Raw genomic sequence first — 21,735 nt, forward strand, 5'->3', positions numbered from 1 at the left:
AGATGGGGCTGAACTACTGCTCTGAGGCTGATCCCTTCAGATGCTCACCTGGGCCCTCCCTTGGGATGCCTGCTGAGACCTCTCAACCTCCCGCTTCTCAGAGTCTCACTGCTGATTGGCCGAGCAGGGGCTATCGACAGGGAGGAGAAGTTTTTCTGGCTGTGACCCATGGCTGCCTTCCCTTTGCAGGCCATGTGGGGGACCTGTTGGCAGAGTCCCTGGACACTGCTGGGCTGTGATACAGCCTGGAGGTGAGCATGGTTAGGAGGGACAAGGGCAGTTTCACCTCAGTGCTGGGGGACTGGAAAGGAGAGACTGGAAATCCATTTTCCAAGCTGTCCTCCTAGCCTGCACCCCAGGGGCCGTCCTCGGCCAGGGCAGTCAGTGCAGAGCTCTATGGTTCCCTTCCTCCTTCAGGGGCAGGGGAAAGAACTTCAAGTCCAGGCCCTGTCTGGCTTTGGGAGCGAGAGGCTGACACCACCCACCCCAGCCCAAACTCCCTCTTCACTGCCCCTGAGATCCAGGAGGTGGTGCTCAGGGAAGAGGCACAAACTCCTTCCTAGAGATCCAGAGGGCCTGACGGGAATCAGCTCTTCTCTCCTGCTTGCACTGAGAATCAGGGAAGAGGACGGGGAGAGAGTCGATCTCAGTCAGTCTCTTCCTCTGAGCAAGGACTTCTGTGCCTGGGCGGGGTTGGGAGGGGCAAGGGGTCTGTCTCCATCCTGATAAATGAACCAGTTCAAGAATCAGAAATTCAGGACAGATGGGACCAGCCCAGAAACTGACCAGTGTCCCAGTCCAGAGAGACAAACACACTGTGATGATCCCATCTCAAGTGCCAGGGTCAACTGATCTGATCATCCAACCTGAACATCATGCCCCAGCCCCGTGGGTGGGAGTGGGCTCATTTGCACAGCACGAGCTCTCGCCCATGGATCCCAACCTGCCTGCTCCCCCCACAACACCTCGACTTCTGCGTCAGTGTCCCAGGCGAGAGCCCAGGCCGTAAGGAGCTGCAGATTCCCATTCTGATTCACCATCATCTTCCCAGAGTGTCACGTAAGTGACCTCTGAACCCAGCTCCCTGACTCTAGGTCTAGGCAAGCTATTTCCAACGGGCTGTAGGAGCTGCAGCTGCAGGGGCTGTGGGTGGCAGTGTTCCCCTTGGGAAGACAGAGTAGAGCAGGGAATTAAATAGAATTGAGGCAATTTCATCTTCTGGTTCAGTGGAGACCTTTAAGGGGATCATGTTCCAAGGCCTTCTCCAGCCAGGCTCATGCCTGGCCTTGGGGAGCAGGTGGGGGTGCATGTTCTCATGTTCTCTGTCTGCTCCAGGATCCTTTGGGGGCAGAAGAAGATGAGTGTGTAGCTCCATCTCCTCTCCCCCAGCGTCTCCTGCAGAGGGACTTGAGGGAGAGAGACTCCTGGCCCAGGGGGGATTGGGAGCTGACAGCAGAATGCTGATGGAGCCCCCCGCCCCCTTCCCTTGCATTAGAACTCTGCACAGTTCCCCAAACTAGGGAACTTGGTGGCTTAGCTGTGACCGTACATCACTGACGCAGCCAGGGACATCGGCCAGCTGGTCAGGGAGGGGATTTAGTGACTCCACAAATTACTGCTCTGACACGTCGTGCATCTGATGAAGCGGGTCTTTGCCCACGAAAGCTTCTGCTCCAGAATATGTTAGTCTATAAGAAGCCACAGGACTTGTTGTTTTTGAAGGTGCAGACTAATACAGTGACGTCTCTGGTACTTGCTATGCTACAGGTGAGGAAACTCAGCTGGGAAATGGACCTCAAGAAAATGATTTGAACAGAAAAAAGGCAACGAGGCCCCTAAAGAAATGGCTCTCTCCCATTGACCCCAGCTGGAGGATGAGTCTGTCTCTCCTTCCTCTACTCAGTTTAGGATCAACCGCCCTCCCCACCCGCTACCCCAAGTACCGAGGATATTTCTCCCACTCTGTGTTACTGTGTTGGACCAGGGATCTAACCCAATGGGAATGAAAGAACACAGTCCCCACACCCAGACAGAGAAATCTGCCAAAACAACCTGCCCAGGAACAGCTGTCACAGGGAGAAGGAGGGATGGAGGAAGGAGCTTCTCCTGCAGTGAGGTGGGGGAATTTTGGTAATGGAGGTCACTAGAGAAGAAGGGTGCCAGGTGCTGTTAATCCTGCTTGATTCCTGGGGGCATCCAAGTCTCTGACGTGTCCTTGTTCTCTTGAGACAGGAGAACATCATGACCAAGGTGATGTGCCAACTCCACTCCATCCCGCCCTATCACCTGATGCCTGAGCCTCTGCAGAGGCAGTGCCATTTCAGGTGGATCTGAGGGAGTGTACGGACTCACACTAGGCCAAGAGGGGTTAGAAATCAGGCCTGGGCTGCTGGGATCCCACCCCTGAAGCAGTGGCTCCAGCTGGAGGAGGACTTTCAAAGGGAGCCTGCCGCGGGGTGTATTTTCCCACGCGCAAGCTCAGAAACCAAAGGATTAATCCAGGCATTGCTAGGCATTGCTGATTATCAGGCTGACAGCAGCTGGGAGGATCACAGATGGGCAGGGTGGTTAAAGAGGAGTGAGCAGGCAGGGGAGAAAGGCACTCAGGTCAGGAGGCTGCTGGAGAGCCATCCAGGGACAACACCCCAGAAAGGGCGAAGAGGCCATAAGCCCAACCCCCTGACGGACTGGGGAACAGAGTAGATTTCCATAGTCTTGGGCATGAGAAGTGGACTGACTGCCCCAGTGAGCTGAGCCGGCTGGAGTCTCATCCTCCCCTGCTTGGCCAGGGGATGCACCTTCATGCTGATGTACCACCTCACGAGCCAGAGAACTCCAAAAGGGCAGAGACAACAGCGAAAAAGAGACTGACCTGGGGAGATGCTGAAGATGGTGCAACAGGAGTCCTGGCTGCAGGAGAGATTCTGCCACCAGCAGCTGCCTCAGGCCTCAGAGCAGGCACCAGCCTTTGCCTACGGCTACAGAAACCTTTGCTGTACTATCTGGGGGATCTTGGGGGAGGCGTGTGGCCATATGCCCAGCGCAGAGGGAGGGCCCAGGCTCCCATACAAGCCACCTCTGGGTCACTGGGAAATCTCCAAGTGCAGCCTTTCTCAAACTGACTCTCCCAGTCCAACGGGGGATCTCAAGGCAAGTGCAGGGAGTTGTGAGGAGGGTCACCAGCCATCCAGGTTTTCCCAAACATGACTTCTTTTTTGGTCCTCAGGTCTCCCTCCAGGCATATTAAAATTTCATGGGTGTGGGGGACCAGACCCCATTTCCCTCCGCTGGGGAGGAAGAGAGGGGAGAAACATGATAAGCTCTGAGCCATGAACAGGAAAGAGAGTGGGGGCTGCCAGACCCCTTCCTTTGTGGGGACATTGGACTGTATGTTCGGTTGCACTTTGTGAACCTGGGGCTTGGTGAACCGCTTAGAAGATCAACGCCTCAGATCTCTGTCACAGAGCCTGGTTGATCCCTCGCCCCCTTTTATCCCCACTGGATAAGAGGAAGCCCTCCAGGATCCCAGATCTTCTCCACAAGACATGAGGAGAGCCAGGCCCAGGAACAACCAATGTGATACAATATATGTTCTGTGAGAAGGAAAGCGTGGAGCCTCTGTGGGCTTTGTTGCAGAAGAACCTGCTGAAATCTCAGGACTAGGAACAGACCAACAACGAGGATGAGTCAAGCATGGGCCAGGCTGGAGACACGAGCTGTTGTTCCAGCAGTGGCAGTGAAAGGTCTTTCCAGTGACCAGAGCCTCAAATGACTCCTTAAAGAGCCACATGTGACCCTGGAGCCTCAGGCTGCAAACTCCTGTCTCGGGGGATGTCTTAACGTGTGCTTAAGGGTAGGACACTGAGTGGACCATGCATGGGTCGCTGGCTGGCACATGTCACTTGCCAGGCTGGGGAAGAGCAGAGACCCCTTGCAGCCACTCTTGGAGAGCTGAGGCCTGTCACAACCAGCTCTGCCCCCAACCCCAGCTGTGGGCGCACCTGTGGGGTTGGGGGCAGAGGGAGGAAGATTCAGGAGCCTTCCTCCCCTTCCCCACACTCTCTGGGAGCTAAAGCCCCACGCTGGCCCCTCCCAGCCCCACTGAGGAGGTGGGACTGCTGCCTCCAGACAGGCAGGGCAAAGCCTACTTCTCCGTGGGGCTGGCCGTGACCCCTCCCCCAAGGGCAACGGGCCCCAGGGCTGAGGCAGTGGGAAGCAGGCAGAAGGGATGGTCCAGGCCCCTACGTCCACTCTGGGGCTAATAATCAGCCTCAGACTGGGCCTTGCATCCCCCAGTGCCCCACCAACTTGAGCCCAGAAGGCACAGCTCCCCCTCTCATCAGGTGCTTGGCCTGGCCAGCTCCACCCTGCGCCATGGTCATCTTGTCCGCCACAGGGACGCGTTACCTGTCATGTTTGGGGAATCCGTGGCACTGGGCAGCTCTACAATCAGCAGTGACTCAAGCTACCTTCACGTTGGATGGGTGCCCACTCTACTGCCCTCCCCATGCCAAAGGAGATTTTGGGTTGTCGTTTTTCAAATGCATCTCTCACGCCGATCTCCAACCCCATGGAGGCAGTTTTTACCCTCATAAACTGGACCATCAGATGCCCGAGAGCCGAGATCTGTGGCAGCATTCTAGCTACAGATAGTAGTAGGTACAAATTCTGTGGTAAGGCCCTTTGCGAGTATTTTAGAGTCTCAGCAAAGAGGAGGGTTGGAATTTAACCAGTGTTTACCATCTCTGTCTCCCCCACGCCCCACAGCGATCTCACATGGTCTGCCTCTTCTCAAGGGTAAAACAGATAAGGAAAATCGCTCAAAGTTTAAACCCGTGTGGCCCCCATCTGCAGCCACCGCCTCTTAATAGTCCCAGCTTGTCTTTACAAAAATCTGCGCAGATGCCACTAACTGGAAAAGAAGAGGAGAAATGTCAACAAGGCAGGTAGTAAATCGGAGATGTCTGGGATTAGATAATACTCCCTTTGTGTGAAGAACCAGGCTGTGAATGGGGATCACCCCTTGTGGCAAAGAACAGGGACATAATTATTGCTCCCCATTCAAAGTCTTCTTGTCTTCCCTAAGCAGCCTCAAAAATCTTTTTAAAAAACCCACCATGTATGGCAAAGCAGGAGGAGGGGCTCTGCATTAGAGATTTAATCCCTTGTGACTCAGACTCGCTTTTCCGGTACAGCTGGATCATTGGGGTAAAAAAAAAACAAAAACCAAGGTCAGAAACAGCAAAAGGAAAAACCCACCCAGAGGAGCTTCTAGTTGTGTGGAGCTACCCAAGATGAAGGGGCTTCTGTCTGTTCTGCTGGCTGCCATTGCGAGTGTGGAGCTAGGTAAGAGTCAGCTGCGTTGACCAAGCCCTGGCTTTGGTGTGGGATGAATGAAGGGACACCACAGACTAAATTTAATTGACTTTCACTGGAGGAAAATCTGTCCCTGGGATGCCTGGGAACCTAGCAGTGAAGTCATGGATGGTGCTTGATGTGACAGAGATGCTCCTTGGAGCCCACTAGATGTTTCAGAGCATTGTGTGAGCATTTTTTGGACTGGGATATTTAGCCTAGGAGCTATACTTTCCGCAGTGGTGAAAGGGTGTCTCTCCACTGATAAAACCAGGAGGAGTCTTATGGCAGCTTAAAAACTAGATACTGCTGAGCTTTATGAGTGATTTCTTCAATCCTCTCTTGTCTGTGCCTTTGCTGAGAATAGTCATTCTTTTAGAAGGTTTGTTGTTTTATCTTTTTCCCACCTGCCCGTGTTCCCTCCTGACACAAACCCAGGCATCTCCACCTTTCTTTCTTCACTCTGCTTGCAGCTGTCTTCTCCAGCAATGTGGTTCATAGACACCTTGGCGCTTAAAGGTGGAAAGTATGGGCATGCAGTCGACAGTCCTACAGGACTGATTCCCACAAGTGGTGCCTCGAAGCCATCCCCCAGAAGGGGAGGCCTCAGCCTTGGCATAGTTTGAGTTCTGTGTCTGGGGGAGTAGGGGGATAGCTTCAGTCAGACCAACAGTGGAGTGTGTGTGTGCACGTGGGAATTCTGTGACTGCCCTAGACTGGCAGCTGGAGGGGGCAACTCCCCCTCTAACTACGCCCAGGCCTCAGGGTGGTTACCAGGATGGCCTCACATGATTCCATTGCACGTCACTGGCCGTGGGTGCTGAGGCAATCTGTTCTTCTTGCCAGCTTCCTGTAGGGTCTCTCATGCCACTGGAGTGGGCTAGGAGATAACAGTCCCTATCAGTCAGGGACTGTTGTTGTGCCTGGCCCTCACAAAACGGGTGGGTGGGGTAGAAGCTTCTTCCGAGCCCATGCAAGGAGTTGACACCATCCAGCTCCCCTTCAGGTCAGCCCCTCGTTTGAGAGGGAGGCCTTGCTAGGCTGACCGCTCAAGAGGGCACCATGGCTACCATGGGGCATTCACCAGTGATCCTCTCATTTGCCCTCACCTAGGAAACACCCCTCTTTCACTGCTCTATGAACCCTGGATTCAAAGTGTCTTCTCCAGTAATCAGAAGGCTTGGGTCTTATCCACGAAAGCTCATTACCTAATACATTTGTTAGTCTTTAAGGTGCTACAGGACTGCTTGTTATTTGTGAACCTTGTGCAAGGCAGGGTGAGACGAGAAGTGAGACCATCCCTGTTCACTGCCCTCCTCGGAGGCAGCCAGTTCCCCTCGAACTGCCGGGGCCTTCTCATGAGGCACAAGGACAAATGGCCGTCTGTTGCGAGGGCTGGTCAGTGTGAGAGTCGGGGACGTGATGGCCCAGCTCAAGCCTGGGAGACAAGAGGCCCTCAGGACTCCAGAGAGCAGGAATGCCTCGAGCAGGGACATCTTCCTGGCAGGGGAAGTTGTGCGGCGTCTGTGCAGCGGCCAGGGCCATCCTGCTGATGGCCGGACGTGACTGTTTGTTCTTACCCAGACTCACAAGAGCCGCCATGTTATCTCCTTCATCCCCACCCCCAACAGGCTCTCCCTACAGGCTCAGGGGGAGGAGAGGAGTAGGGTTCCCTCTCCTTCTGCTCAGAGAAGTCATACTGAGTTTCCCTCTGCGCCCCACTCAGGGGCATGGATCCTCTCAGTGCTGTCTCAGGGTGAGGGTGAGCATCCCCCACCTCGCTCTCCAAGCCCCCCTATTTCTCTTGTTATTGAGAGCTTAGGTCTTCCTCCTTCCTGAGTCATCCCTCCCTTTGCTACCCCCAGTCTGGCTAAAGTGCGATGCATTTTCCCTGATACCCCCCCATGATGGCCCCTCTCCTGGGCCCCCCTTGGTGTGTCCCCTCTCCCATTTATGTTCCTCCTCCCCTAACTGTGTGTCCCCTCTTGTCTCCCGCTTCCTCTTCGCTGACTGTCCCCTCATTGTGGCTCTCACTGTGCCCATCCCGGCTCCGTGGGGTGTTAGCTGGGGATGTAATCCAAGTATTGGGGGGGGGGGTGGGAAATGACTCCTGCAAGTGCTTCCTGGGTGAGGAGAACTAGGGGCTGAGGGAGAAGAGAGTTACGGGGATTCAGTCAGAGGAGGTGGATAACGAGGAAGGGGCTCGACAGGGCCTGGTGGAAGGGGAGGGGGGAGAGTTTGAGGTCTGGAGTGGGTGTGGGGACATGGGGATGAGGACAAGGGGGTGAGTGGCAGGGAACTGGGGGAGAATGGGACAGGCCCCCCCGTCAGCCTCACATTAAGCTCTAACATGCGTGTGCCCAGATCTGAGTAAGTGGCTCTTGCCCCTCTAGGTGCATCGAACCCCACCTCCTCCCCTGCCCATATGAGCTGGGACATGGTGGCCATCTGAGTCGCACTCACTGCCCCTGTGTGTATACCGGGGAGCGGGGGGCATGTACCTATCTACAGGGGATGGACCCTTGTCCCTGCCCCCATCATGTGACCTGGATACTGGGGGAGGGGGCTTGCTTTTTGGGAGCTCTTCCGTGGCCCAGGATCAGGGACGTCCTGCCCCTTTGGGTGGGGAGCTGAGAACAGACATACCTCATTCACCTCACAGGTTCCAAAGCACTCCGGAGGGCAGGTGGTAACACCCACAGAGGCGAATGGAGCACCGCACGTGCCTCAGAGCTATTGTCGCAGGTTGTATTGTCTCCCTGGGGAGATCTCATTCAGAGATTCCCGCCTTCCAGCACTTCCTGCAGTACAGGGGAAGGTGCAGAGAAGTCCTTCCGGGCCAGGGTCCCTCTAGTCCTCCTGTTTCAAGGACGATGCCTAAGTACTTTAAAAACTAGATACTTTTGCATAAATTTGCTTGAAATGGTCTGTGCCTCCTGGAAGGGAAAAGGAGGGGTGGTGGCTCAAATCTGAGCTCCATTGAGTCAGGTTTCCTGGAGATCTGAGAGACATGAGCCCCCTCCAATAGGTTGTTTTGTTTTTTTTTTCAAAAACTTTCCGGGGATGCGTAGGCTGTTTCTGTGGGGCGGGTTGCACAGAGCTAGAGATCAGACCAGTGCAGTGATACATCTCAAAAGAGCCTCAGTCAATTTTCACCATGGTGGTGCCTGGCACCCACTAAGCCTTAGGGGCACCCACCCTGTGAGTGGTCTTTAAGAACACGTTCATGTCTTCACTTGCGTAGCTGTTGTATCTGGAAAGATTACAGGGGGCCTCTGCCAGGACATCCGACAGACACGGGAGGATTCCAGGCGGATACTTTCAGTTTGCTTGGGTGGTTTGAAGAAATATTCACTGCCTCGGTGAACACCGGGCACTGACGTTTCAAGCCCAAACCTTTGCACAGCTGTTCACTGAAGACTTAGTGACTTGCATAGAGGGCTACAAGTTCCCTCGGATATAATATAAAGTTTTTTTGTTTTATGGAAAGGTTTATGGTGAATGCAGCAGACTCGTCAGCCGCTGGTCTAACCTCAATTTTTGTTGTGTCAGGAAGGGAGGAGCTGGCAACAGAAGACTTTTTGGTGGGAGGAGGACAGAAGGAGAGGGAGGGGGTTGTGGCTGTGAGGGGTGGGGGCAAGAAATGAGGACAGGTGTTAGACAAAACTTGGATTGGTAAAAATCTGGATTTTGCTAGTTGAGGGAAAATAAAATATAGAATCATAGAATCCTAGGACTGGAATGGACCTCAGGAGGTCATCTAGTCCAGCCCCCTGCCCAAAGCAGGATCAACCCCAACTAAATCATCCCAGCCAGGGCACTGTCAAGCTGGGACTTCAAAACCTCTAGGGATGGAGGTTCCACCACCTCTCTAGTTAATGCATTCCAGTGCTTCACCACCCTCCAGGAGGTGCTGTGCCAAGGCTGGCCACCTGTGGATTCGAAGTGATTCCTGGATTAGGAGGTTGCAGAAGTTTGGGGGAGAGTGAGGAGTACACCATGGCATGAGGGCTGCTGATTTGGGTGGAGAACAGAGGTTGGGGTGGCATCCTATTTTGCCCAATTGGCGGCCTCTAACTGCTGACTTAAGAGGCTGTGATGGATGGACGTGGTGCTGAGTCCCACAGGCAGAAATGAGCTGGGCCATACTTCTCCTGTACGCTGGACAGTGGACGAGAGGAGATTCGTTCTGCCTCTGAAACTGGTGTCCAGGACCTGTGATAGTTGTCTCTGATTGGGCTGTGCCTGAACAATTCCTACAGGGACAATAGGAAAGTGATGGCAGAAGTGGGAAGAATGTGAATCAGGAAGTTGGAGGGCTCACGGATGACCAGATGAAACACGATAAACCCTGAGATCTCGCTGCTCCTCAGAGGTGGGCTACATCTACTGGAGAGGGGTCAGAGGAGCTTTCTCGCAACCATAAAACTGTCAGTGTTTTGGAACGGACACCTGGCTGGGCTTTCTCGTGCCGGCCCTGCCTCAAATCCCGCCCTCCAACCATAGACATTGACTCTGTGGGTACTCCAGCCCTAGAGCACCCATGAATGAAAATTAGTGTGTGCTCAGCATCCACTGGCAGCCCAGCTCCACACTTCTGTCTCCTCACCCCTGCACCTCTCACTCAGGTGGCCGTGCTGACAAATCCACCCCCATCCTCCCAGAACTTCTGGAGCACTGCAAACAGCTGAGCTGATTTGTGGTGTTCAGGAAGCTCCAGGAGGGATGGGATGTGCTTTGTGGGAGCAGAGGCAGTGCAGGGGCAGGATGGAGGTGGGCAGAGACGGGGATTGAGCATCTCCTGGCTGGAGGGGAAGCCTCCAACCATTGTGAAACACGAGGAGGAACACCATGGTCACAAAATTGTGATTTGCTCCAGATACTACGGCTGGGTCTACACTAGAGACTTTTGTCGACAGAAGGGAACTTCTGTCGACACAACTTGGGGAGCGTCCACACACTTAAAGCGTTCTGTTGACAGATACTCAACAGACCTCTGCATTTGCCTCGACAGTAGCATCCCTCAAAAATTTGAGACACAACAATCTCTCGACAGAATACTGTCGACAGGACTGCAGCACAGATACTTCTGTCCACAGAGAGGGCTTCCAGTTGCCGGGCAGCCCTCTTTGCAGAGCTGCCATTCCGCTTTTTTGCACGAGAGGGCAGTGCAGTCTGGCAGTTCTCTGTTGACAGAGCAAGTTGTACGTAGATGCAATCTGTTGACAGAAATTCTGTTGAAATTTCCGTGTCAACAGTAACTTCTGTCGACAGATGCTTCTTGTGTAGACATAGCCTACATGTGAGTCAGGTTACAGAATGAGGGGGGAGGTGTAACCAAGCTAAAGATGTTTGTATACTAATCCTTTAGGACAGTTCAATTTCTGTTGGCAATGGGGTAGGCAGAGCTGTAGGAAAGGGGTCACAGTGGAGTGGAGAGCTCAGTCGATGTGTGTGGGGCTTTGTGCTCAAGCAGGACTGGTTGGGCTCGGCAGGTGATGGGCAGGGCTGGCTCACTCCATATGCAACTCAAGCCACGTGCTTCATACAACTTCCAAAATGACAACTAAATCCTACCAACGACATATTTTTTGCTGGTTAAAAAAGCCAGGAAATTCCATGGCAAAAATCGTCCTTCAGGTTGCTTGGTGGAACATCACCCCCTTGCAGAATGCTCAGCTGAGCTCAACTCAGATTTCTGAACACTGGGAAACCCCACTTTCTCTCTCTTGTCCTTAGAGGGAATCAGCTGGGGTAGGATGAGCAGGTTGCCAAAAGAGGGTGGAAGCGATTGTACATTTCACTCTCTGGGTGGCACTGCAGTGTGAAGACAGGCGTGTTAATGGGACATATTGGGGCATGGTTGAAAGGTGGCAGCGCCGGTGTCGTGTGGGCATTTCTCAAACACAACGCGGAGTCCTGGGGCACCGCAGAGAGTAACAGGTTCATTCAAAGCCCATGCAAGCTTATGTTCAAATCCATCTGTCAGTCCTCACCAGGGTTCCCTCGCCAAGGCTCCTCGCCAGGGTTCCCTCTAACTTTTTTCATCGTTGGAATAAATTTTGTTATGTGCACCAAAACCTGTGGATGGGCACCACCAACAGAAACACACACTCTGCTGGCTGTGGGCACTCTGCTAACCAGCTGGGTGGCACCTGAATCTCCCCTTGGTGGCCACCCAAGCACTCAGCTTATAGGGAACATTGCTCCTTGCTGTTTTTTTGCAGATACAGACAACTGGGGCTGTCTCCCTCCTACTGCAAAAACAAGGTAAAGTCCTGTGGCACCTTATAGACTAATAGATATTTTGAAGCATTAGCTTTGGTGGGCAAAGCAGGTCTTTGCCCACGAAAGCTTATGCTGCAAAAAATCTACTAGTCTATAAGATGCCACATTACTTCTCATTGTTTTTGCGACTACAGACTAACATGGCTGCCCCTCTGATATTGGGCATTTCATGGTGTTCAGTCTTTTGAATTTGGCTCAGCTCAGCATTTGAAAAGGGACAAATACCAGCATGCAACCTTCACTTTGAATTAACACGGCTATTTTGCCCCTGGGAAAAATAAGTCACAGAGCAAGGAGATGAGGGGGTCTCTCCCTACCACATGCCATTCCTACTGCACATAGCCCTGGGCACCTCAAAGTCACGTCAATCAGATGAAGGTAAGTCAGCAGAAAAATGCCTCCGGTGATGAGGCTGGAGGGACTGGCTTGTCAGAAAAGACACCCTATTATTCATTTTTAAGTCCAGACTCTCAAAGGGATTTAGGTCCTAAACTCCTCCTGTGATCAGTGACAACCATGTGTGGATTAAACTTTGTTCTGTGCACCCAGGCATGGGCAGATGTGCACCATCTATAGAAATACACGCTGTTAGCTGTGGGTGCTCTGCTAATCAGCTGGGCAGCACCTGAATGTCTCCTGGGAGGTCGCCCAAACTTAAGAGGGAACCCTGGTGGTGACTCTTTACTCAGTACTTTATAAGATAAGCCCCAAGCATCTGCTTTGAGAATTTACAATGCAGAAGACAGACAATAGGTAACAATGTAAGTATAATGCCAGTATAGGATAAATGGCTATTTTCTTATTGCCTATTGTCGTAAGAGCTCTGCAGTGATATGCCTGCGCTTGGCTTGACATGAGGACACAAAAAATGTGACAGCTGATGGGTACCTGGTATGCTGAGACCACAGCTGGTCAATACTGTCTCACTATTTCTGTGAGCTCCTGCTGTCTGAACCCACCCACTCTGGTATTGTAAAAGGTAACAGCATGGGGACGCCAGCGTAAATCAGAACTGGGCTGTAGGAGTGACCAGCCCACCAGAGGAATGATGTTTGAGTCAATCAGTTCAGCCCATCTGTTGTTCTGGATCTGGTTAGCTGGCTGATAACTGTGTGAGATGGGTCCTACCAGGGAATTGTTACGAAGCCAAGAGACAAACCTCCTTGAAATGATGCCCTCCAAGGAGTGCATTACCCACACCACCTGAGTGCCTGGGGGCAGCTGATCACTAGTCTGGAGGTCTCACACATCACACCATGCATCAGCCAGGAAGTATGGGGAACCGCCCTCTGCTATGGCACCACATTCTGATGGTAACTGCCTTTGGGGGTGGCAGTTCCCCTAACAGGGGTGACGTAGAAGGGGGAAGACAGCGCCTGTAGGTCCCTGCAAAGGCAACCCCCTTTTGCTCCTCTTTGCAGCCCACGCCTTGCAATGTTACACATGCGTGGAGCCAACGAGCGCCTCCCACTGTCTGACCATCACCAACTGCTCCAAGGACTTCACCATGTGCAAGACCATGCTGTACTCCCTGGAGGAAGGTAAGGAAGAGGCTCCCAGAGGGAGAAGCCAGTGCTCTAATTTTGGGAAGGGAAGAATGTCCCTCTAGTCCCAGCCCCAGGGATGGAACAGCAGGGAACTAGATTTCTCCTGTGATTGCTAACGATGGACCCAGGCTGCAACACTGGCACTTGGGAGCTGTAGAGCCAAGTTTTGGCTCTGCCACTGACTCAGCTGGACCCACCTCGGGCAAGGCACTTAGGTCCAGAGCCACAAAAGGACTTAGGTGTCGGTAGGGTCAGCATCACGACTGGTAATGTCTAGTCCCCAGTAAATTGCAGGAACAGTCGTGTGAGCCACGAAGCCTGAGTTAGGGACATTGGCTGCTGCCCAGTGGAAGGGAGCCTTAGACTACAATTCAGAAGAACCCAGCCCCTTTGGTGGGCAGACTCCAGAAGCCAATGGGAGAGGCTGATGAGAGGGGGTTTGCGAAGCCCTGCGGGGCTCTCGGCATCAGGTGCAGGGCAGGACCTATCTGCTCGTGATCCGCGAATAGGAGCCAGCCGCCACTTCCGCACTCGCAGGAAGAAGCAAGAGGTCTGCCAGTGGGTCGAGCATGCGCCTGGAACATCAGCGACCCCAGTTCAAGCCCCTTCCCTTCCAGCAGGGGAGGATGGATTTGAATGGGGATTCTCCCTGACCTGGACGACCACTCTAGCCACTGAGCAATGGGACAGCCTCAGCCTCTCCTGTTGAAACTCTTCCATGGCGGACAATGAAAGAGTGGTAGATAGGTGCCTGTCTCCTACCTCCCAGGTGGGTGCCTTGTGCCTGAACCCCTGGGCTGTTTGGTGCCTTACCTGGGTCCCTTGACTCCAGGATGCTCTCTCTACCTCTGAAGACAAGGTCTGCATCAGCCAATAGCCAGAGAGAGGAGATGGGTCACCAGCTCTTCAGATTGCCCTTTCGAGAGGGGCACTGGCTGCACGGGGGATGAACAGCAAAGAGAGAGGGTGTCTTCTGGCATCTGCAGGGTGACAGATGACTCACAATGGACCCAGGTTTAGGTAAAACCAAGGTATCCCTGCTGAGCTTGCGACTACCCACGTAGATTCACTGAGCCAGAAGGAGACCTGCAGGACACCCACAGAGAGGGGTTGGCTCCCAAGCAAGCAGACAGAGAGCCCTAGGAATGTGTTAGGGCTTTCTTTACTTAGGAGATCAGCAGGTTTGATGGCTAGCTCCCAGCTGGTCCACCTCCTGAACCCTTTTGGAACTGCAGTTGTGATCCAGAGGCATGGCTGCCCTGTGCTCCCTTAAGGACCAGAGACCCTCCCTTTAATGCCCTTTCCCTCTGTCTTGCTTTGCAATGTTGCAGTTTACCCCTTTGTGGGTGACTCAGTTGTCGTCAGGGAGTGTGCCCAGAAGTGCATCCCGTCCGATGTTGATGAAATCGGCAGTACTCGCCCCACCTTCTGCTGCACCACTGAGCTATGCAACCTGGACGGGGTGGTCCGCATAGAAACCAGCTATGCGTTGATGGGGGTTTCAGCCACTTTTCTCTGTCTTCTCCTCCGGACTGGGCTGTGAGGGGTGGGACCAGTGAAGCCTTCACCTGAAGAACCACCCAACAAGAGGGAAAGCCCCTCCCGGCTGACCATGCCAATGGGTGGCCTTGGACACTCCTAGGAAGATGCCTCTTTGTTTTCTTTGACACAGTGGCCCCTTGGAAGGATGTTACCTCTGCATTCCTGCCCCCCCCCCAGATAAGGGGGGACTGACTCAGGAACGCCCAGCCTGATATCTCCTCACCCTTCTGCCACCAGCTCTTGGCTGCATTAAATTACACGCTAATCTGTACTGGAATGTCTTTGTCATGTCAATTAGTTGCGGAAAATTCCACAGGACATCCAAGTTACTCAAGACTTAATCTCAGTTAAGTACATGGCCCTTGTGACCAACAGGCCTCGCCAATTACTATTTCACATGTCCTGGTTCGACATACATCCTTGCTAAACAACCAGTCTGGGGTGAAATTCACCCCTGTGCAGGGACCCAGTGAATTCACTCCATGCAGGGACCCAGTTCCAGGCACCAGAGCTCTTGTGTAGACGTCATTCTGTGTCCAGGAAGAGTAAGGGTGGGCTTTGATCTAGCTCAGATGCTCTGAACCTTGGTGTACCAATAATCTAAGTGCAGTAAATTCTGGTCTTTTGTGTGTCTGTTTATAAGGAACACTAATGTATTTTTAGTCAGCGGTAATCATTCAAGGGATTTATTGTTCAGCTTTCCTTTGTTGGAGGATTCTTCTTCTGAAGCTGTTTTATTGCTCCCCTTCAATGGAGTAGATAAGTGCCTTCTGCGTAAGATCAGCAACTGGGAAGTCCATAATGGACTTACTGGAGCCTTGGAGGTATCATGTTGGGTTTGGATTTTGTTTTTTCCCCTTTTCTAAAACCCCAGATGTACTGGACACCATAATCACCTGCCATGGCTCTGATATCACAGCAAAGGCTGACTTGCCTGGGTGTGTCTTTATTGCACTCTGCCCTTAGCATACCAGACACTCCTTTTGCAAATCTCGCCCTTTCAATGACAGAGGTGATTCCGTTACATCTCAGGCCCCCTCTCCCCACGCTGGAACTTCCTGGGCAATCCCAGTCGCTAGCCCGGGAGAGAATGGAGCAAGGGGCGGCAAAGAGGTTATCAGGCTGGAAGATCACAGCAAAGGGGTAATTCGTGTCTTTGTGGCTGCACAGCTGGGGACTCGGAAGGGATCACAGGGAAATTTTCAAAGCTCAGACTGGAAGCACTCATGTGGGCAGGGTCATCATGGCAAGGCAAGGGATGCAGAGGTGATGGGGGGCTTCAGACACAGGGGAGCCTAAATGATGCAGGAAGGTGATTGACAGAGCTTGGATTGCTTGATCTGTGAAGAAATTCAGGGCTGATTGCTTTGGGGATGTAACCATATCAGGGCTGAACTTGGCCTTCCCTTGCAAAAGACAACCCAAAGGTAGGTGCTCAGAGACCAGGGGCTGGAGGCAGGTGGAGAACCTGAAGAGAAAAGATAGTGAAAGGCAGAAGTTTGTCAGTAAGCTCGCTTCAAGTCCAGGTTACTCCCAAAAGCTGGAGGTTTGTGGCCAATGGGAGCTGCCGAGCCGGGGCAGCGCATGGAGGATTCCCACCTCTCCGCTACTGCTACGGAGACATGTCAGCTGCTTCTAGGAGTGACCTGGGGCCAGGGCAGGCAGTGAGCCTACTTGATAGTGCCATGGTGCCACCCTGACTTTTAGTGGCTGAAAATCTCCCAGACTGGCTTCAATAGCCTGCGAGAGAGAAAGTTCCAGGAGAGTCCTGATGCGAATGGGAGGGTTGGCAACCTTAGCCAGAGTAAATGAGACTCATGGCGAGCTCAGTATGTCACACTCATGATACACTGGCTCAGGAATGTGCATATTCACACTGAGGCAAGGTAAAGGCATCCGGCCTTCTCACGATGCATTATCCAATTAATGGTCCCCTCAGCAGCATTTTCAACATCATTGTAATATTTAGCAGGTCTCAAAGCTCTGCCCAAGGCGGAGTAACTACTGATCTCCCTGTAAGATAGCTGGAGAAACTGAGGCACAGACACAAGATCACATGGGTGGTTACTGGCAGAGGCAGATTTAGAACCCAGATCTCCTCAGGTTTTCAGCCCTGGTGTCTTCTTTCTTCAAGACTTGCAAACAGGACAAATGCCCCACCACCACATGTTCTGTAGCCTCACAAGAACAAAAGGAAGGAGTGTGTATATGGGGAAAGGTTCCTGGCTACCAGATGATTTGTGATTTTTAGAAAGCGTCTATGGGCATTTCACAGAATCATAGAACATTAGAACCAGAAGGGACCTCGAGAGGTCATCGAGTCCAGGCCCTGCCCTCACAGATCATCCCGGTTAGATGTTGATCCAACCTGTTCTTAAAAATCTCTCGCAACGGAGATTCCACAACCTCCTTAGGCAACTTATTCCAGGGCTTAGCCACTCTGACAGTTAGGAACCTTTCTCCAGTGTCCAACCGCTTAGTGCAGGGACATGTTAGCCCTTTCTCTTATGACATCTTCGTTGAATACACCTTTCCGTTATCTGAAAAACAGCTTCCCCCACACCTACCAACCCTAGTTTTCAAAGCATAGCTCTGTGCTTTTTCTGGGAGGGATGATTAGTATCCTGGTAATTTGTCTTTACCTGGCAGTGGTTGTTACACAAGACAGACACTCCCTGGAACGCTGCAAATTGACTGTGTCATGGAGAATAGAAAAACAAATACCTCAGGAGCCCGATTATCATTTTATAAGGTCATTTCACGGAGTTCAAATAAGAATTTCACCACGTTCATAGATTTAGGGGATGACATTATTATCATGTCATGAAAAAGGTCAACAGAGAAATCTATTATCTCAGAATCAAAGGTGCTAGTCGTAGAGGTAGCAGCTGGTATATACTGAGTTTCTTATATCACAATCATCAAGCCAGCAGCTGCCCTTCTCCTTTCTGCCTTTAGAGCCAGGTGACTGGAGTGCACTGGATGGCGGCTTCTCATTCCTTGTCCCGCACCTCTAGATTATATTCTGTGCCCCCCTCAGTCTCAGCCCCTCTGGATGAGGTGAGCCGTGTCCCTTCTGGTTTCATAATCAGAGATTGCTGGTTCCTCCACTCTGTTTTTCACCCTGGTTCGACAGACAGACGTTGGTTTTCTTTCTCACTGCACCCACCCCTGGGGTATCTCAGGGCCTTCCTAGAGTTAAGTCTTTCTAACTCTCATCGCCTAGACTAGATCCATCCCACCCACCCCCTTTGCCAATCCATTGTGAGTGATTTACTGTCCACAGTCATATTTAAAGCTCTGAGTGAAGAGGCTTTTCTCCTCTCCTTTATGGCTGGACCTAAGAAACTCTGAAGCCCATAGAAATCTTGCAAGGAGACAGGCTTTTCCAGCTCAGTTTGTTACATCCCAGTCAGGGTGTTTTCACCAATGCTCCATCTAAACCAGGGATTCCCAGCCTATGGGTCAGGGCCCAAATATGGGTCATGACTGTGTAACACTGACAGACCCAGTTTGCCAGCCCCAGGGATAGAACCTGCAAGCAGACAGTCTAAAGCCCTGCACTCTTCCACATGAGTTAAAGGCCAGCTGGCTCTCAGCTGAGGCTGTAGAGCAGAGACTTCACTCACCCCAGATGAGGTCTCAGTGCCTCTAGGTTCTACAACTGGATTTTCTAAGGGTTGCTAGATGGGCTTTTAAGGAGCCATTTCCAGCCACGCGACTTCTCCTCAGTTCCCAGTCCCTGCCCTGCGGTGCTGAGATGGAACTCAGCTGAATTGGTTTAACAGCTGGCAGGAGGGATCCTGCCCTGAAAGCCATTAAACTGAGTCCCGTCTAAGCCTGCAAGAAGGGAACTACCCCGCTGTGGGTGAGGGAAGAGAGTTGGAGTGCTGGGGGGAGCCGTGCAGAGAAGGAGGCGGCCCAACAAAGGAGCAGTGGGGGGTCAGCAGCGGCACCTGGGAACTCCCGTGAGGTGGTGGTGGGGTCTGGGGTGGCTAAGACAGCTTTAAGCCTGTGGACGAGGCGGAGAGGGGGCTGGTCAGGGATCTACACTTCAGCTGTCTCTCAGTGAGCTGCTACAGGGTCCCCTGCACCCCAGCTGGGGATCTTGTGACTAGTGCTGCTGGCCAGGGCTCCGTGCCCCAGCTGACTTCAAGACACGGGGCTGCAGGGGTTCCCCTCCCACCCTGGCCGGGGACCCCATGGCTGGTGCTGCCAGTCAGGGCTCAGTCCCTCCGCTGGCTCCTAGCTGCAGGCTGCCTGGGTCCCTGCCATGGTTTTTGGGACATTTTATGAGGGACAGGCAGCCCTGGCTGGGGATCCCACAGGTGGGGATGCCGGTCACACACCAATTTTTCAAAACTCTGGCAGCCCTAGCTGAGAGGGGTTTAAGCTGGGAGAGGTGGCGGGGGGCGGGGCTGAGAGGGGGTTAAGCTGGGGGTGGAAAGGTGTGATTTTCCCAGGGGACAACCTCTTCTGCCCCCTCTGGTTTTGAATTGCCTTGGGTCACAAGGTCTTCCTGAATTGTCAGAATGGGTCCCCATCTTGAAAAGGTTGGGAACCGCTGGGCTGAACAGTCTGCCCTCAGACATCACGTACACAAGGCAAGCTTCCAGTGTTCCTGGCGCTATGGCCTTGACTGCACTAAATGGGAGGAGACCCAGCCATGGCTACTAGCCAAGAGGGTCAGAGACACCAGCCCACACTCTGAGTGCCCCTCAGCCTCCAACTCCAGAAGCTGGGACTGCAGGACAGGGGTTGGACCACTCAGTAATTGCCCTGTTCTGTCCAGGCCTTCTGAGGTAGCTGGCACCAGACACGGTCAGAAACAGGATGCTGGGCTAGATGGGCCAATGGTCTGACCCAGTAGGGCTGGTGGTTTGTTCTTGGCTTTGCTAAATAAATCCAGTACTTCCTTGGGGTTTGCTCCCTCAGAGACCTGCAGGCCAGAGGTACCAGCTTCCTCCAGGCCCGTGTGCATGTGTGTGTGTGTGTGCAGAAGGGGGGCTCAATTACCCGCTCTTCCCCAGGCCTCATGTGGCCCCTTCCCCCATGCTCCCACCCCATCCCACTTCTTCCCATCCTTGCTCTGCGCCAGGTCCTGCCACCACCCAAACCCTCTTCCTGAGTTCCCGCACCGTCCTGCCTCTTCCCGCCCTGTCTCCAGAGCAGGCCCATGGGCACAGGAACTAGTAGTGTGGGGGTGCTGCAGTACCTCCAGCTTTTGTGCAGGGTTCCACCCACCACCCCATACCGAAGGTCCTGGTGCTGTTGGCCCAGGCCTGGGCTCCACTCCTGATCTGTGCCAGGGCTCCTGTCTGAAGGACCCAGGCTCGTGGCTCAGTTCCCAGCCCCACAGGCAGGGTCCCGGCTGCTGCTAGACCTGCACCTTGGGCTCTGCTCCTTGTCCCACATGCAGGGCCACCCTTGGGGCTGTATTCTCAGCTCTGCATGGGGGGTCCTCTCTGCACGTCCTGCTCCTGGGGAGCTGTTGCCAGCCCTGCATGTGGGGCCCTGGCTATCACCAGCCCTGCACCCAGGGGTCTGCTCCTGCCTCACGCACCGGAGCTCAGTTTAACCAGCACCGTGCTGGGGGCTCTGTTCATGGCGCTGCTCCCGTCCCCGTATGCGGGCTCCTAGTTTTGGGCCACTCACACCTGTCTGCATTTCTCCCCGCTCCCTCCAGAGCCATGGCCCTGCTCCTAGGAGGTGGGGGTGGGCGATGGACAAGAGTAAGGGGGGTGAGGCGGGGACCCTGGGCTCTCCATTACATCCATCGTAAAATCACATCCAGTGCCACTGACCCCAGTCCCTGCTCCTCCCTTTGGGGCCAGACCCTCCTGCTAGCAGCAACACTGCTGAGCGTCATGGGAAGCAGGCCCTGGACGGAAGTCAATCTGTGGGCAGAAGATGCTTAGTGAGGTGGGGAGAGAGAGAGAGCTGGCAGCCACCTGCTCATTTTTTTCCCCCTGGGTGCTCAGCTGGAGCACACACAAGGCCGGCGCCTTCGCCGTGGGCACTTACTGAGTCGCCCCGGAGCAGTGTGACTATCTCTTACCTTTCTGCCCAGTCACAAAGGCGTTACCTGCAGAACGCCCTTCGGGCTGGCAGCGTTATCCCCAGGGTCACGGTAGCGCTCAGAGACCCCGTGACAGGCTGATGGGAACCGCCAATGCCCTGCACAAACCGGACAGAATTACCATCCTTTTTGTTGCGTTAAGTTGGATCAGGGTTTCTTCCTTTGGCGGTCACGGCGTTACCAATGCAAAGGCTTGTGGATTGGGAGGGTGTGGAACGCCAAGTTGCAATCGCTGGCGGCACGAGGCAGTCCCGCTGTCTCTTTGGAGGAATGCCCTCCTAGCGGCTTTCCTCTGAGATGCCTTGAGGTGCAGGGAAAGCAAATTTCTTGGCCTCCAAAGCCAAGGCTGGGAGGACAGGCCTGGGAAAAGCAGCTCGTTGCGTTCTAGTTCCGACTCCGGATCGAAGACCCTGCTCCATATGGAAACCGAACACGACGTGCCTGCTTGAGGGGAGCTGATTTAACTTTCATCCACAAGGATGTTCTGGGGGTGAGTTCTAAATCACTGCACTGGCCAAGGCGTGAGACTAGGGGAGGGGTGTGTGTGTGATTGATGTGGGGTAGGGAACTGGGCTGCAGTGGCTCTGGCACGAGGTCAGGATGCCGGGGGACAGTGCTGGGCGGCAGCATAAGCTTGTGGGGGCTGGGGCCAGGCTATTGAGCTCATGCTGGGGCCAGGCAGAGCAGGGGTGTATGGAGCTGGGGCCAGGCAAAGCGGGGGTGTATGGAGCTGGGGCCAGGCTATTGAGCTCATGCTGGGGCCAGGCAGAGCAGGGGTGTATGGAGCTGGGGCCAGGCTATTGAGCTCATGCTGGGGCCAGGCAGAGCAGGGGTGTATGGAGCTGGGGCCAGGCAAAGCAGTTGTGTACGGAGCTGGGGCCAGGCTGCTGAGCTCATGCTGGGGCCAGGCAGAGCTGGGGCGTA

General features: G+C 53.7%; 1 protein-coding gene and 1 long non-coding RNA gene across 2 annotated transcripts; one reads left to right on the top strand and one right to left on the bottom strand.

The window, feature by feature from the left end:
- Positions 1–11,963: 11,963 nt before the first annotated feature.
- Positions 11,964–14,733, top strand: LOC142009667 (ly6/PLAUR domain-containing protein 2-like). Its single transcript, XM_074988043.1, has 3 exons — positions 11,964–12,021; positions 13,065–13,184; positions 14,522–14,733. The coding sequence occupies exons 1-3, from the start codon at positions 11,964–11,966 to the stop codon at positions 14,731–14,733; spliced, it is 390 nt and encodes a 129-aa protein (XP_074844144.1).
- A 2,737-nt stretch (positions 14,734–17,470) lies between these two features.
- Positions 17,471–21,535, bottom strand: LOC142008408 (uncharacterized). Its single transcript, XR_012644131.1, has 3 exons — positions 20,791–21,535; positions 20,537–20,629; positions 17,471–17,856 (listed from the first exon to the last, which is right to left on the bottom strand). It is a non-coding gene; the product is annotated as an uncharacterized LOC142008408 (long non-coding RNA).
- Between the last annotated feature and the right edge of the window lie 200 nt (positions 21,536–21,735).

The sequence above is a fragment of the Carettochelys insculpta genome, chromosome 2 (genome assembly GCF_033958435.1).
Source record: "Carettochelys insculpta isolate YL-2023 chromosome 2, ASM3395843v1, whole genome shotgun sequence".
In the NCBI taxonomy this organism is placed as follows: Eukaryota; Metazoa; Chordata; order Testudines; family Carettochelyidae; genus Carettochelys; species Carettochelys insculpta.